The sequence below is a fragment of the Vicia villosa genome, linkage group LG3, assembly GCF_029867415.1.
Source record: "Vicia villosa cultivar HV-30 ecotype Madison, WI linkage group LG3, Vvil1.0, whole genome shotgun sequence".
NCBI lineage: Eukaryota > Viridiplantae > Streptophyta > Magnoliopsida > Fabales > Fabaceae > Vicia > Vicia villosa.
In genome coordinates this window covers 146,466,617-146,484,365 of record NC_081182.1, presented here as the reverse complement: position 1 = coordinate 146,484,365, position 17,749 = coordinate 146,466,617, and the positions used below count along the sequence as shown (strand labels likewise).

General features: G+C 34.9%; 1 protein-coding gene across 1 annotated transcript; it reads right to left on the bottom strand.

Moving 5' to 3' along the window:
* Positions 1-14,546: 14,546 nt before the first annotated feature.
* On the bottom strand, positions 14,547-15,010 carry LOC131659129 (non-specific lipid-transfer protein 1-like). The gene is made up of 2 exons (XM_058928363.1): positions 14,658-15,010; positions 14,547-14,556 (listed from the first exon to the last, which is right to left on the bottom strand). Exons 1-2 carry the CDS (start codon positions 15,008-15,010, stop codon positions 14,547-14,549), a joined length of 363 nt encoding a protein of 120 aa, XP_058784346.1.
* Positions 15,011-17,749: the final 2,739 nt, after the last annotated feature.

Below are 17,749 nucleotides of genomic sequence, written 5' to 3'. Positions count from 1 at the left end.
CGCGTGAGCAAGCACGAGGTGACCATCCAAGACAGTCACTATATCTCATGGCCATCGAGAGTCCAATCGACATGCGTTAATGAAGACGTCCTTCGTGGGAAGGACACATTGTTGTAAAAATACAAAGGTGTAAAAGGAAAATCCCTACGGGCTAGGGAGTGCGTAGGAGCAAGCCTAGAATGACCGTTCAAGACAGTCACTAGATCTCATGGCCATCGAGAGGCCAATCGACGTATGCCAACGAAGGTGTCCTTCGTACGAAGGACACGATTTTAAGAATAGGATCCCTATAGGCTAGGGAATACATAGGGATACCTGCAAAATTGAAATGCATAGATACTCGAAGTATATAAATTGCAAACATATAATAAGCACATAAGCCCAAAAGTCCTAGGTTCATAGGTTCGACGTGGCGGCTTTAGGGAGCCTACCCTTTCCATGGGAGTGTTCTAGAAGGTCTCATGGGGTCGTTCGTAGCCTCCGAGACTTTTTGTCTCTTCGGATTTTAGAACAACTCAATTTATCCATGAGGTTTGAATTTTTGGGGTAGGTTCTCGGAGAGATCAGCCAAGTATCCAGTCCTGCCCTCAACAAAGTCAAGCCTCATTTTGGACATTTCCGAATACTCAACCCACTCCGAGTGGAGTTATCAATGAGACTCGTAGGCGATTCGATTCCCCCCTGATCTCAAAGTTAACTCCCACACTTAGGGTTTAACACAACGTAAAAAAAACACCAGCAATGCATATAATATATAATCAAACATTTTACATAAAACATTCAATAAAAAAACAATGACAAAAAAACAAAACAAATAGTTAAAATATTTATTATAAAGATGAACCTCCCCCAAACCCTAAAAATGGCAAGTTTGCCAAACCCTAAAGGTGCGCCATAAACCTAAACCATTAGCCACAAACCTAAACCCTCTCAAGTCTTAGGAGCATAATAATTAACCTAATGTGTTTCCCCAGCAGAGTCGCCAGCTGTAGCAACCTGCCTAAAAAATTAATGTTTAGAATCGCCACCTATTCTACCAAGGCGAATAGGAAACCTTGCGCAGTTAAGAGATCAGGGTAAGATACTATATTCAGGTCGAGGGAAGGTGTTAGGCACCCTCAACCGTTTCCTATTGGCTTTGAATCTAAGGGTCAAGTTTTATGGCTAAAAGTTAAGGTTAATAGCTAAGGAATTGAATAGGGGAAAAGATGAGATTTATGGGAAGGGGACTCGCCTTGTTGCCAAGTGCCTACGTACCTCCTTAGGGAGGATCAGAGTCTACGTAGTTCGGGGAAGGGTTGTACGCCCTTAAAATTAGAATTTGATTTGGTATGGTTATGGAGGCTTTTTGAATGTCCTATCGTAGTTTTGAATAAGGATAAAAATCTGTAGTTTGATTTGAAGTGTTTTGAATATTTTAGATTTTGGGAAGTGTTTTAGGATTTGGGCGTACAACCCTGATTTTAATTTGTACTATTAACCGCAATGATCAATAGATTCGATCACCATAGTTATAAGATTGGTAGTGGTATCGTTACCAATTTTAATTGATGGATTCAACTATCACTGATAACGAATAAAAGTATTTTTTAGGGATCTTAGTAATTTAATTTGTATCATTACCCCTCGTAATCGATTGAATCGATTAAAAATAATAATGATTAAAGGTGAGGAAAATAGGCTAATCATCGCAACCAATAAAAATGGTTGAAACCCTTTAGCCAAATAAGTTTATTTTAATTTATATTTAAGAATTAAGTAATTATTTTATTATTACCCACCGCGATCAATTGATTTAATCGAAGCGAATAAGAAATTAAATCTTATTATTATGGCTGAAAAAAGGCTAATGGGATTGTACAAACCCTAATGGTTAATAAGGGTTTCTAGGGTTTTTATGAGTTTTATAATTAAAATTAATTAAATCGAGTAATCGAAATACTCGGGAGCATAAATCCTAAGCCTAATCTTAATATGATTATATTAATCTTTATTAGAATAAATTGATTCAATTAAATAAAAATTAATTCCCATTAAATCTAAATAGAAAAACAAATAAAGTATAAGAAAATATATATAAAACCTGGTTAGAATTGCACGCGACACGCCCCTGAAGCTCCATGGTAGACTGACAATTCTGGTGTGTCAGATCTAGTGGTGGTGACAATCTGATGGATCAATGGAGAGGGCGTATGGTGGATGAGTGATGGAGATGAGCACCGGATCTAAACGTGAAAAACATCCAAAAATAAATTGTGGCCATAGGGGTTCGAACCCCTATCCCTGGGATTGCCAACAAAACACTCTAACCACCTCTGCTGCGCCTTTTAGTTGACATATGGCTATTCCAACGTTATAATATATAAAACGTAAAAGATTCAAAAGCTTAAACAGAACTTCGCGCGCCCAGCAATGTTCTTCTTCCTCATGTTTTTTCTGAAATTGGGAAATCTTTGGCAACGGTTTTAGTGTGTTGCCGTACCCCCTGCAATTTTCCATCTCACAAAATACAACATATAAACTTAAAATCAAAGCATGGTTTGATTGGAAATATTCTTCTGAGTGCAATGGTGTCATCAATTCGGACTGATTCTGCCTATATCAAAGAGCCCTAAACTTAGAGCTTCCAAACCTAACAATGGCAACTTGCATATTTCGCCCCTAAACTCATAATAAACGATCCAGAAACGATTCCCACATTCACAGTAACTCATATATATAATCATAAGGCATTCATGATATGTAATTTGGCAGAATAAAAAATAAAACAATTGACAAAACCGCAAGCACGTAGACCGTTATACACGATGCCTTCAGATGTTAGGACGGACTGGGTTCGCTTCAGAGAAAGTAGAGGAGGCGTTTTAGACACCTAGAGAGGCTTGAATTGTCTTCAAACTTCTCTTGCCATGGCCACCGATTTCTTGATTTTTCAATCCGGGAACATGGTTTTCTCTGCGGCCAACCCTCCCCCTGGTGTATGAATCGACTGAACATATATAGTGGAAGCTTTAGGTCAACAAAATTGGATCACATCTTGTTGATTTTGGATATTGTTACTTGATTGCAAATCAAATACAAACTTTCCAATCTTGTTTTATTTTATTTTATTTTAATCAAGTCAATCCCTTTCTTTTAATTCCTCGCGCCTCTTTACCACTTTAAAAATGTATCTTTTGTTTGTTTTCTTTTTTTTTAAATGATTTGTTTGATTTGATCCATTTATTATATTCTTAAATGATTTATTTAATATTTAGATGAATATAATTCAAATAAATATAAATAAAACCCTAAAATAAGTTGGTGAATTTACCGGCCTCCCTTGGTGTCATGGGCCTGTTTTATATCCAAATGATAGGCTCATTTAGTTAAAAAAACTCCAAATTACTCAAGTTAACCCTTGTATTTTTCACAAATTTTGCTAACTTCCAAAAGTCATAACTTTCCCAATATTTGTCCTATGGAGGTGTTCTAGGACTTTTTAGAAAGCTTAGAGTGTCCCCTAAATGATTTTGTTTGTTTTATCACCATTGAAGCTTTCATGCTCGTGTTATGGGCTTTCGAGAAAGATGACCTCCCTTTGAAGAACTTGTAATACATTGGATCATATCTTTTTGATGAAGCATTTCTGGCTTCGGCATGTGAAAGACAAAGTTGTAGAGGATTCAATTTCCTTCAAAATAGGCTTTGAGTGGGAAATTTCTGATACTCCATGTGGAAGTTATGTTCAATCAAAGTTGAGTTGACTTCTCCTATAAAAAACCCTAATTTGAACCTTTGAATTCGTTCATCTCTGAGTTTTTATTAATGGATCATGATCAACCTTTGATCAAATGATGGATATATTCTCACACACTTGATGTTGACCAAAATTGAGAGGTTTTGACTGTACTTTGACTATAGTTGACTTTTAGGTCAACATAGTTGATTATTGATCATCTGAGCCTTTGAATGGGAAAGCCTTGGGATTGAAGTTTGAGAATTGACATGGATGTTAGACGCTGGCCTTAGGATCTAGAGGGGGGTGAATAGATCGTTCACAGTTTTACGAATTTAAACGACTTTTCAGCGGAAGTGATTCTGAATCGACTCGCGTCTATTCCGAACCACTATCGAAACGATTATATATGTGTTTAAAAACCAGTCAAAGACTTGAGGTAAATGATAAGAGTATATGTTGCAGAATCAAGGCGTTTCTCTTATTGAAAATCAGATTAACTTTTTGTATGACGGACAATGTTTGCAATGCAGTAAGAGTGATAGAAACAAATATACAAACACTTGGTGATAATGATCAAATTGAAGGTAATTCAATGTGTGATGGATTGTGATGTTTATGTAAGTTCTTAGTTCACAATCTTAACACTCGAATCGTTGATCAATTTGCTATTATAACCAAATATGAACAGAATGTAAATGAAAAAGTAAAAGCGACAAGAACACGATATTTGTTTAGGCAGTTCGTCGATCGTCCTCGCTACGACTACGTCTGCCCCCAATTCCAAATTGAAATTGGGTAATCTTTCATTAATGTTGAAAGTAGTATATACAAAGAAGATAACAAAGCGATAAACGATAAACCAATTATGTCGATCCTTTGAATCTTCTTCCCCCTTAATCTTGAGCAAGATCAAGGTTATCCAAGAGCTTCACTTTGATTCCCTTCTGCAGTGTCTTGATTCCTTGAACTCCCCGTTCCTCAATCGTTACACTCAGCCGAATCCTCAATGAACGCCTCTTGATAAAAACCCCCAAGAACCACCCGTCGTGGAGGACAAAACCCGCAGATTTTATTCACCAACAAACCCCACAAACCTTCACCCACTAGGAATCTTCAATTCCGTTCCATGGACGTTATCGAACTCATCACTAACCCGCAACGCAAGAATGATTATGTGTAATTGTGTTGGAGATGATGAAGAACGAAGATGAGAAGCGTTTGTGTATCTTTCAGTCGTTGGTGTTACTTGAATAATTAAGCCTTGCACAATATATATGATTGCATAACAGTTGGAACCAAGAAAAACTGATTTTTGGACTTTCTTGATCAGTTAGGTCGACCTCTTGTAGGGGTTAGGTCGACCTAGCAGTGCTTGCTGAAGTTTGCTCCCAGTTAGGTCGACCTGTTGAAGGAGTAGGTCGACCAGAATCCTCTTCTGATGCGTTCTGGGAACATTTTCTCAGATTAGGTCGACCTAGTTGATGTGTAGGTCGACCTAACAGGCTGGTATGTAAAATTCATCAATTTAGGTCGACCTAAATGGTGTGTGAGTCGACCTAGCAGGAGTATATGAATTTTTCTCCATTTTAGGTCGACCTGGGTTGATGGTAGGTCGACCTAACTGCTGCTTTTCTGCATTCTTCTTGTTTTGCTTGTGTTGAGTCAACCTATAAACATATAAACATAATGGATTGACCTATTCTATCATGAGTGATCAATGCTTGCTTTTCTTTGAGTTTTCTGCTTCCTTCTTGTTGTTTGAATGCTTATTTGAGTTTGCCATGAATCAAAAACATCTTTGAGTGTAATCTTGTATTCACATACTCCCCCTTTTTGATGATGGCAAACCATTCGTCTAAGTTTTGGTAGTAAGTGATAAAGACTCAACAATGCTCCCCCGTACATCCAGCATCTATCTCTCAACAAGGCAATCTCTTAACAAAGCTCCCCCGTACACTCAGCACCTATTCTCAGCATCTATCTCCCCCTTTGTCAACATCAAAAAGAGAAAACAAGAGAATAGGAGAGTAACAAGAGAACCATAGATAACAATGCTAGCATGTACAGTATAGTAGATAAAAGGTAGTTAATGATAGCATGAGACACATATGTGAGCAAGAGCAGTTTTTTTATGCATGAAGTCACTATAAGCATGTTAATTGATAGCATATTATAGTATCAATAATATTTTTGGAAGTGAACAACAATTACGTTACCGCTTTTTCAATATGACGCCTGGCTTGATGATGAACTACCTTTACGCTAAGAAAAATGTTAGCAAGAAAAATATATATATACATAAAGTAAAGAAATAATATTAAGAGAAAACAAACGTAATTAGCCCAAATTAGAGATATCGAGTATCCCTAATTCCCTACGAATGTTGAAGTATTGCTCCGTTGCTAGAGGTTTGGTGAAGATGTCAGCTAGTTGCTTCTTGCTTTCTACATGTTCAAAAGTAACGTCTCCTTTCTCTACATGATCTCGTAGAAAGTGATGCCTTATTTCAATATGTTTGGTACGTGAGTGTAAGACAGGATTTTTACTCAAGTTTATGGCGCTTGTGTTGTCGCACATGATAGGTATGCGATCAAGCTTAATACCAAAGTCAAGAAGTTGTTGCTTGAGCCATAATATTTGTGCACAGCAGCTTCCAGCAGCTACATATTCTGCCTCAGCAGTGGATAATGCAACCGATACTTGTTTCTTACTATGCCAACTTATCAATGAGTTTGAGAATAGATGACACGTTCCACTAGTGCTTTTTCTATCGGATTTGCAGCCAGCAAAATCTGAATCGGAGAATCCTACCAAATGACACTCATTTCCTTTTGGATACCATAGGCCATATGTAGTAGTTCCACGTAAGTATCGCAGAATTCTTTTGACAGCTTTCAAGTGAGATTCTTTTGGACAAGATTGATATCTTGCACACATACACACACTAAACATAATGTCTGGTCTTGAGGCAGTAAGATACAATAGTGAACCTATCATACCTCGGTATAATTTCACGTCAACCTCTTTACCTTTCTCATCTTTGTCTAGATTAGTATTTGTTGCCATAGGTGTGTCAATTTCCTTTGCTTCACTCATTCCAAATCTTTTGAGAAGCTCCGTACAATATTTAATTTGATTCACAAACGTTCCATGACTGAGTTGCTTGATTTGTAGGCCAAGGAAGAAATTTAGCTCACCCATGAGACTCATCTCAAATTCACTCTGCATAAGCTTAGAAAAGTCTTTGACAAGTTTTGCATTAGTCGACCCAAATATAATATCATCTACATAAATTTGGACTAAGAGAATATCCTTATCTTTTCTTTTAATAAAGAGAGTAGTGTCAACTTTACCTCTAGAGTACCCTTGACTAAGGAGAAATTTGCTCAAACGTTCGTACCAAGCCCGAGGGGCTTGTTTAAGACCGTATAGAGCACGTTTCAGCTTATAGACATGAGTTGGATATATGTTATTCTCAAAGCCGGGTGGCTGAGCAACATAGACTTCTTCATTTATATAGCCATTTAGAAAGGCACTCTTAACATCCATTTGGAATAGTTTGAAGTCTTTAGAACAAGCATAAGCAAGTAAGAGGCGAATAGCTTCGAGACGTGCTACAGGAGCGTATGTCTCTTCATAATCAATACCTTCCTCTTGATTATAACCTTGGGCAACTAATCTAGCTTTGTTTCTAGTAATAACACCGTTTTCATCAAGTTTGTTACGAAAAACCCATCTAGTGCCTATTACTTGATGATCTCCCGGATGAGGGACTAAGTCCCAAACATCATTCCGTTTAAATTGGTTTAATTCTTCTTGCATGGCCATTAGCCAATGCTCATCAAGTAATGCATCCTTAGCGTTTTTCGGCTCAACTTGTGAAACAAAAGCAAAATGATGACAGAAGTTACTTATCTTTGAGCGTGTTGTAACGCCCCTTGAGATGTCTCCTATTATATTGTCAATTGGATGGTCTTTCACATTTGTCCAGGCCTTGGGAAGTTCTTCATTGTTTGAGATGCTTTCTTTTTCATTTTCATTGTGAGACTCATCTTTCTCTCTCTCAGCATCTTTCTTTACAATACTTTCATTCTCATCTTCCTTATCCTTGACAATGTCTTCAGTGGATGGACCTGCACCATTAAATGAAAGACCTACACTTCCTTTACCAAGTATGGCTCCCCGATTGTTATCTCCGTAGGTGACATACCCCTTTTTCTTTGCTTGAAACTCAACGAAAAGAGATAGGTCTCCAGTCATGTGTCTTGAACATCCACTATCAAGGAACCACAACCTTTCGGCAATGTCAAGACACTTTTCCTGCAAGATTAATTTAAGGAGGGAGGTCCCCAATTTTCATTGGGTCCTTGGTAGTGAGTACACAATTTGTTGCACTTAGGCAACCATTGAAATACTCCTTTAGGAACTAAAATTCTCCTAAATTTGCATTTTTCAATGGTATGCCCCTTTTTGCAACAATAATGACAGGTAATATGATGAGAATATGGATTTTTGCTAGTTGATACTTTTGGTACAAAAGTGTATTTACTATATAAAGGAGTATACGATCTTTTGAACTTATTTGGATCAACCGCAAAAGTCACTTTTGGTTGTAGAGCCTTGTCTAACTTGGCTTTTAGATCTCTTACTTCTTTTTGCCAAATGTGACATGTCTCACAACCAAACCATGATGTAGGATCTATTTCAACTTTGTCCTTTTGAATGTCTAGCATAGATTGTTTTAAAGCTTCCATATCCTTTTCGGTTTTCTCAACTTTTGATTCAAGATATGAAAATATTTTCTTATTTGAGGCCAAAAGTTTGAAAGCTTTAATTGCATCTCTATGTAATTCTTCAAAAGCAAGTTTTAGTTGAGAATGAGATACCTTATCTACGAGTTCAGGTTTAAGATGACTTACAGCTTTCTTTTTCTTGTTTTGATGAGCCATGAAACAAAGATTTGCTGATTCTTCTTCATCGCTTGATGAGCTTTCACTAGATGAATCACTTTCCCATGCTATGTAGGCTCTTTTAGATTTGTTATGACCTTTGCTTTGGTTCTTCTCCTTTTCTTTCTTAAGGTATGGACAATCCGGTTTGTAGTGACCGGCTTTCCCACAATTGAAGCAAAGACCTTTGATTTTTCCCTTGTTGTCGTCATCTTGTTTGAACATGTTTGATTGCTTTCTATAGTTGATCAAGCCTTTGTCAGAATGTTTTGCTCCATTTTTCTTTAGATATTTGTTGTATCTTCGCACAAACAGTCCCATTTCCTCATCATCGGAGTCTTCGTCATCACTTGTGTCACTATCCTTTGGCTCTCGTTTTGAGGTCTTGGAGCTCGAAGCTTTTAGAGCTATTGACTTCTTCTCTACCTCTTTCTCCATGTTCTTTTCTTTCTTTGTCCTTTTCTCATGCATGTCAAGGCATTTAAGGTGTTGTTCATGTTCCTCTAGTTTACCAAATAGAGTTGTGATGTCTAAAGTGTTTAGATCATTTGCTTCCTTTATTGCTGTAACTTTGGGTTGCCATTCCCTGTTCAAACATCTTAAGATTTTGTTAGTAGCAACTGCATTGGAAACAGGTCTATCAAGAGAATTTAACCGATTTTTGAGATGAACGAATCTCTTCTGCATGTTTTCGATGGATTCACCATCCTCCATGTGGAAGAGTTCGAACTCTTGAGTTAACGTATTGATCCTAGCTAGTTTGACATCATCCGTTCCCTCGTGGGCAACTTGCAATGTGTCCCACATAGCTTTAGCTGATCTACAATGGGAAACGCGATAGTATTCATCAACTCCTAGAGCTAAGATTAGAATGTTTCTCGCTTTCCAATCGTATGCATATCTCTTTTCATCTTCAGCATTCCAAGTATCTTCTGGTTTTGGAACAACTGCACCAGCTGCATTTGTCACGGTGATCTGAAATGGACCATTGACAATAGCTGTCCAGATGTTCCTATCAATTGCATTGATATGGACACACATACAATCCTTCCAATAGCCGTAGTTTTCGCCGTTGAAAACTGGAGCTCTATTATGAGCCCCTTTAGGTCCGGAAGCCATCTTTCCAATAAGTGTTTCACGTAGCACGGAATAAACCAGAGCTCTTGATGCCACTTGTTAGATGCTGGCCTTAGGATCTAGAGGGGGGTGAATAGATCGTTCACAGTTTTACGGATTTAAAAGACTTTTCAGCGGAAGTGATTCTGAATCGACTCGCGTCTATTCCGAACCACTATCGAAACGATTATATATGTGTTTAAAAACCAGTCAAAGACTTGAGGTAAATGATAAGAGTATATGTTGCAGAATCAAGGCGTTTCTCTTATTGAAAATCAGATTAACTTTTTGTATGATGGACAATGTTTGCAATGCAGTAAGAGTGATAGAAACAAATATACAAACACTTGGTGATAATGATCAAATTGAAGGTAATTCAATGTGTGATGGATTGTGATGTTTATGTAAGTTCTTAGTTCACAATCTTAACACTCGAATCGTTGATCAATTTGCTATTATAACCAAATATGAACAGAATGTAAATGAAAAAGTAAAAGCGACAAGAACACGATATTTGTTTAGGCAGTTCGTCGATCGTCCTCGCTACGACTACGTCTGCCCCCAATTCCAAATTGAAATTGGGTAATCTTTCATTAATGTTGAAAGTAGTATATACAAAGAAGATAACAAAGCGATAAACGATAAACCAATTATGTCGATCCTTTGAATCTTCTTCCCCCTTAATCTTGAGCAAGATCAAGGTTATCCAAGAGCTTCACTTTGATTCCCTTCTGCAGTGTCTTAATTCCTTGAACTCCCCGTTCCTCAATCGTTACACTCAGCCGAATCCTCAATGAACGCCTCTTGATAAAAACCCCCAAGAACCACCCGTCGTGGAGGACAAAACCCGCAGATTTTATTCACCAACAAACCCCACAAACCTTCACCCACTAGGAATCTTCAATTCCGTTCCATGGACGTTATCGAACTCATCACTAACCCGCAACGCAAGAATGATTATGTGTAATTGTGTTGGAGATGATGAAGAACGAAGATGAGAAGCGTTTGTGTATCTTTCAGTCGTTGGTGTTACTTGAATAATTAAGCCTTGCACAATATATATGATTGCATAACAGTTGGAACCAAGAAAAACTGATTTTTGGACTTTCTTGATCAGTTAGGTCGACCTCTTGTAGGGGTTAGGTCGACCTAGCAGTGCTTGCTGAAGTTTGCTCCCAGTTAGGTCGACCTGTTGAAGGAGTAGGTCGACCAGAATCCTCTTCTGATGCGTTCTGGGAACATTTTCTCAGATTAGGTCGACCTAGTTGATGTGTAGGTCGACCTAACAGGCTGGTATGTAAAATTCATCAATTTAGGTCGACCTAAATGGTGTGTGAGTCGACCTAGCAGGAGTATATGAATTTTTCTCCATTTTAGGTCGACCTGGGTTGATGGTAGGTCGACCTAACTGCTGCTTTTCTGCATTCTTCTTGTTTTGCTTGTGTTGAGTCAACCTATAAACATATAAACATAATGGATTGACCTATTCTATCATGAGTGATCAATGCTTGCTTTTCTTTGAGTTTTCTGCTTCCTTCTTGTTGTTTGAATGCTTATTTGAGTTTGCCATGAATCAAAAACATCTTTGAGTGTAATCTTGTATTCACAATGGAGATACTTTGATATATGTCAGACACCTTGAGATCCGTTTGAGGCCTTGAATATTCACAATCCTTTGATAAAATGGAAACCTTAGTTTCGGAGATCTTTGATTAGGTGAGAGTGACCTGAATAAGCCTTTGAAACTTGAGCCATTGAAGATGCATAGAGGAACCTTTTATTGAATATAAGAGGGCAAATTTTGGGGTATGACAGCTGCCCCTGTTCAATCTTCTTAAACCTGAAGAGTCAGATAGGCACGTCTGCCTATCGTGATCTAAAGGTAAAAGATGATTGAACACTGAGAATGCCCTGAAATTTGCTCGTGTTGGAAAAGATGTCCTGCGGGAGATGGGCTTAGAGATGCCATCCAGGGTAAATACCCCTCTTTTTCTTGGATGTGAAGCAGATGCTTTCGAAAGGGACCACTTTGTTTTGGTTGTAGCACGGCCTAAAAGGCAACCTGAATTTTATGCAATGTTATGATGCAATGAGCTTCTCAAAATAATACTACTACTTTCTCTTGTGGTTCCAAAAGGCATTTCAAAAGAGGACATGTTAGAAGCTAAGTCAATGCAAATTGGAGTACTAATACTACTTTCTATAGCAAAGAGGATTTTCGGTCTGCAATACTCCTGTGAAATACCATGGATTCTGATCCAAACTTAAGCAGATGTCTGTTTGAGCGTAGCGGCTACAAAATCCTTTGTCCAAGGAAACAGTTTTAACACTCCTTGAGGGATGGACCAAGCACTGACCGAGCGCACTCTCTGAACATCTTCCAATGAAGAGAAAGAAAATTCAAAAAAACCTTATCCTAGTGATGTGACGCCCCATTTACCTATAGCCGGCCAAAGTTCCAAGAGCTTTTTCTTCAGATTTGACACGGTTAAAGGCGTGGCCCCTTTTGACCATATTACTCTGCCATGTAAATGGTGCTTACAAGCTTCAACACCGAGCTTGTATTCTTCCTCAGGGATAGTGATGGCTAATTTGTCCCCTTTTAGATAAGGGACAGGGAGTTGAATCAGCGGAATGTCACAAATGCTATTTGAAACTGCTGCGGCAAAAGACTTTATCCGAGTTCCTTCCTGCACATTTTTCGCTGAGTCATTAAACGAACAGGAAGCTTTTCCTGAGTTTTCTGAATTTTTGGAGTTTGGATGAATGCTAGTTTCCGGGAACAAGGTAGTAAAATTCATTAATTAAGGAGAAGGAGTGAAGGAGAGATGAGTGCAGAAGCTGAGTCTTCATAAAGTAGCCGTTAACATGTAAAACCAACCCTTACCGGTGGTCATGCTTTTTTGGTAGGTTTCAATAGGTTTGAGTTAAACGCGTACATAATTGGAATGGACATAAATAATCTTCTAGAGGAGAAAAGAAAATAGTGAATACGAAGAAGATAGTGAATTGAATACGAAAAAGATAGTGAATGAGGTCTTAACTTTATATATATGTGGAAAGTGTGATTGCACGGCGGATAATTAAAAAAAAAGTAGTCGAATTTAGCAGACCTACCACTTAAGTACAAATGATTCAGAGATATGTATAATTATATTTTGGTAGTTGAGTTAGAATTGAGAGAATTTATTAACTAAAAATAAGATATTTTGATTTAGTTTTAAATGGTTCTATTTTGATTTGTTGTGTCATTCATGATGCTGGTTTTTCTATTGCTTCATTTTTTATAGTTTTGTTTGAGTATGGATGGGGTTGTTTTTTACCTAGAGGTTTTTCTTGTTGTTGTTCTTGACTTTGATCTTTGTTTCGATACTCCTTGTGCCTTCTCCTGAAATTCTCTTGTTAGCTACAGTGCATGACAATATAATCCATACATATAGGTATTCATTCAACTAAGTCCGCGCCGAATTTGACAAAGAAAATCTGCTTTGACTAAGTTTGGGTTTTCTCTACTTACAAATTATGAGAACGTGTCAAATAATGGGACACTAATACGCACCCCATCCGTTTATTTCATTACATAGTTTGTTGATTAGTTTTGATCATTTAGAACATTAAATATGTTGTCAAAGTTTAAATATTTTGATTTGTATCTATTATGTTATTCGTGTTCGTTGTTGCGGTTTTTAATTCAAGTTGTTTATTTAACTTTTATTTTGGTTGGAAAGAACAGCAACATTCATGGTGGGATAAGTCCCCAACCACATACAATCTCCTTCTCTATGCCCAGCTCCAACAATATTATTGGCAGCAGAGTTTAAACTTCTAGGAATATAAATAATGGAAGGGTTTTTTGGTACTTAATGTATCATTTTAATTTCTTTAAAAAAAATTGAAATTGTTTTATTTTTAATTTGTAATAGAATTTCATGTTGAAAAGAATAAATATTTTTATTGAAAAAATTTATTTTATTATATGAATAATGGTGAGACGGAAATACTCGAATTTATTTAGAGTTGGTTTAGGTTTTTATTTTTCATTTCCATTAGAAATCGGGGCAAGAGATGGAAATTGTTCAAAAATTTAATTTGAATTTGGAGAAGATAAAAACTATCTCTAATCCGTCCAATTGTCATTCCTACTCCCTTTTCTCTTCGTTTGCTTTTTTAAAAAAAAATTAAAGTTTAATATATTTGCATAATCTTTAACATAGATAAACCAACCTTTTCATTAACAAATTAATTTTTAATGAATAAAATATTGTTAATATTATATGAGAAAATGGATGATGGACTGACAGTGTAAAAAAATTTTACACTGTCAACCAATCACGACCATGAATTAGGACAAATCAGACTGTAATTTTAAAAAAACTTATATGACATGGCAAAACGATTTGTTTCTATTGGATGACAGTGTAAACTTTTTTACACTGTCAGTGCACTATCTTTAATCTCATATTATATTTACCATGAACCTTTATAACACTATTCAGCAATATATTATTTTAATTTTATTTACAAAATTTGAACTCACTTTATTTAATACTTTTTTATAATAAGTTTCCTTAAATAACATACTTTCTACTTACCAAACATCAAGCAATAAACACTTAAAAATAGATTTTATTTTTTATTTATAAATTTGATTAAAACTAAATAATTTTTCACATTGCTTATTGATATAATCTTAATCTTCATTCTAGATTATCAACAAAATAAAAACTCTTCCATGTAGTTCTTTAAGTCTTCTTCACTAATCATTGAATCCTGGACATAATTAAAACAAATAAATTAGAATAATAATTAAAAACAAATATTTTTTGTGAGTATAAATTAATTAATAAGAAAAGGCAATAGAAACAACATACTTGCTACAATCAACCGAAGGACTAATTTGAAAAGACAAATTAATGTGACAAAGTGGTGGAAGTTGAGCAGCCCTGTCTGGTTTAACTCCAAACCTAGTAGAAGCATCTTTGAGACATTGGCAGACACTTCTCAAAATAGGAGTTGTGTTAGCCTTATTGAACAAATTAGTAGCTCCAGTGCAACACTCAGCAGATGGTGTTGGTGGAAGAAACCCTGTTAGAAAAGTTAGACATGGCAATAGATTTGAAATAGCCTCAGGACATGAAACGTCATCGATTTCACTTGCATGTAATGTTGTTGTCATTATCATGCACAAAACTAATATTGCAGAAACTGTTTTCTGGCTCGACATCTTGATTTCAATATGAATGGATATAGCTTTGGTTTTTCTAATGAGTTTTGGTTGTGATGATCTGTATCTGAAGCCTCTTCAATTTATAGGCATGGATGTTACCTTTAAATGGTTACAAATCAGCAACTTATTATTTTATTTTAATTTAGAATTAATGTATTGTGTAAATATTATTTAAACGGTCAATCAACCTAATCATTACATCATTAAAACCATTTAAAGAAATGTTCTTTAAAGATTTTAAATTTTAAATATATTATAGTACTTAAAATTACCCTCAAGGAATTAGTATATTCAATTGCATATAAGCGATACTCTATTTATTTCCAATATAAAATAAAAAATAATTGTTTTATAATTAATAAATATTTGTTTGATCAAATATATTGTTTGTTTAATGAATTTAAAAGTTTTTTTTTTTATAAAAAGTAGTAATTAGAGGGAAATAATGGATTATGAGTACCTTCTATTTCTTAAACTTTATAAAAATATTGAAATACATTTTAGAAAATAGACAAAGCTTAAGAATATTTTACTTGTAAAAAAGCTATAGAATGCTTTCTATTTTTGGAAAATTGATTTTGTTTTAAAATTTAAATTTTTTCTTAAAATTAACCATTATTCTGTAAATCTTATTTTTATTTTATTTTTTATAATAGTAAATTTTATTTACTACTCAATGTGAATTTCATTACAAGTCAAAATATAAATTTTGTATCATAATATTGTTTTAATTTATTAAAATATAAAATAATATTTATTTTTAATTAGTTTGAATTTTGGATATGATTTGCATCAAAATCCTCTTTTATTTATAGACAGGGATGTAAAATAATAACTGACTTCTTATTTGTTTTAAATAAGGCTTAATTGATCTTTAAAGTCAATTTAAATTTATTTATACAATCAATCATTCTAAATAACAAATTACTAAAGGTTTTAAATGACATTGCTCTAATTTTTTTTTCTTTGTAAAAAGTATGGTATTCAAAGTTAGAGTAAAAATTAACAATCGTTAGTTGGTCCAGTGGTGATTGGCGCTGGACTTGGTAGGGAGAACCACGGTTCGATCCCCCGCAACTGCGATCGGGAGGGGGATGGAACCACTTGATGTCAGAACTCGCCCCCGAACCGGACTAAACCGGTGGTATAAAAGCCAAAAAAAAAAAAAGTTAGAGTAAAAATTACGAATATTACATTTATTAAAAAAATATATATATAACTAATATTCCGACAAGTTAAAAAAAATATTACATTTATTAAAAATGATAGTTAATATATTTAATTTTTTATTTCATATAAAAGAGAAATATAATTACTAATATACCCTTAACTAAATTGTTATTCACTAATAATATTAAAAAAATTAATATAAAAAATATCAAATACTATTAAATATGTAGTCAATTAGGATAATAAGAAGTAGAGTGGCAAACATCAAATAAATAAATTCGAAAACAACAAGCTAGTGATGGTGGAATCCTAAACACAAAAGTTGATCATATAAAGAGTGCATGATAAAAAAATATTTGGAGAACACTACTTATAAAAGTTTTTCCTAAAATCTAAGAAAATTTCTAAATATTTTGTCTATAATACTTGTTTTAAACCAGGTTCAAACCGGACTTACAAATTTATTTACTTTTTTTTATTTTATAGTTTACTACTTTACTCTTTTTTCAAGGCTTTGTTTATGACCTCCAAGACTTCTTATAAAAAAAATTTATAATATCTTCCTTTATTAAAAAAAAAAACATTGATTCAACATCAAATTTTTAAGGTTTGAATTAAGGTCCAATTTATAGGAAAATAATCTTATAGATGAATTTTAAAGTAATTATAATTAATATAAATGGTTTAAATTTTAAATAGTTTGACAAATATAATTGATTATCAATGTAAATGATTATTACACAAAATAATGTATAAAACAATATCTTTTTATTGATCGTATCAAAAAAATATATCTTTTTATTGAGTTTCTATCATTCAATTTCTTCTCGAACTATATGTTTGTAGTTTAAGGTTATTTTTATTTTTTATTTTGGTTGAGATTTTTTAACACATATTAAGCACACTTTATTAAGATGTTTTGTATTTTATAATTTAATTTCTAGGATAATGCATTACGCTTGATATTATAGTGCAATTATATGATCTATTAGAGCATGGGTGAGTGAGTTTGAACCAACAACAATTTTTTATAGGCAATGAAATTATAAAGAAAGAGTAAAAGGGGTACTCGCAAATGATACAATAAATTCAAAAACAAGAACTTTGACGTTAAAAGTAGAAATTCTTACAACTATTAGATTTAATTTTATTACATGTCAATATCAAGATAAAAGCTTAACACTTTTCACGACTTCGCCTACATCAAATTCTAAGTGTTTGAAAATCACCGCACTTCTTGCACACCACAAGGCCCAGCAAGTTGACAACAAAATAACCAACCTTTTATTTTTCAAAGATTTACCTCGGAGGGAATCTTTGAGCCAAAGCAAGTGTTCCACCATCGATACAACCACTCCCACCGGAATGCCTAGCCATAAAGAAACCTTGCACCACACCGCTTTAGAAAAGATGAAATAAAATAGTAGATGATCTAGGGACTCAACCGAAGAGGCGCGGAGAGAACAAGTACTACCATTCTCATTTGGAACAATACCCCTTTTATGAAGTTGCTCCCTAGTAGCTATACGATCTTTCACGCACCTCCAACCAAAGATTTAAACTTTC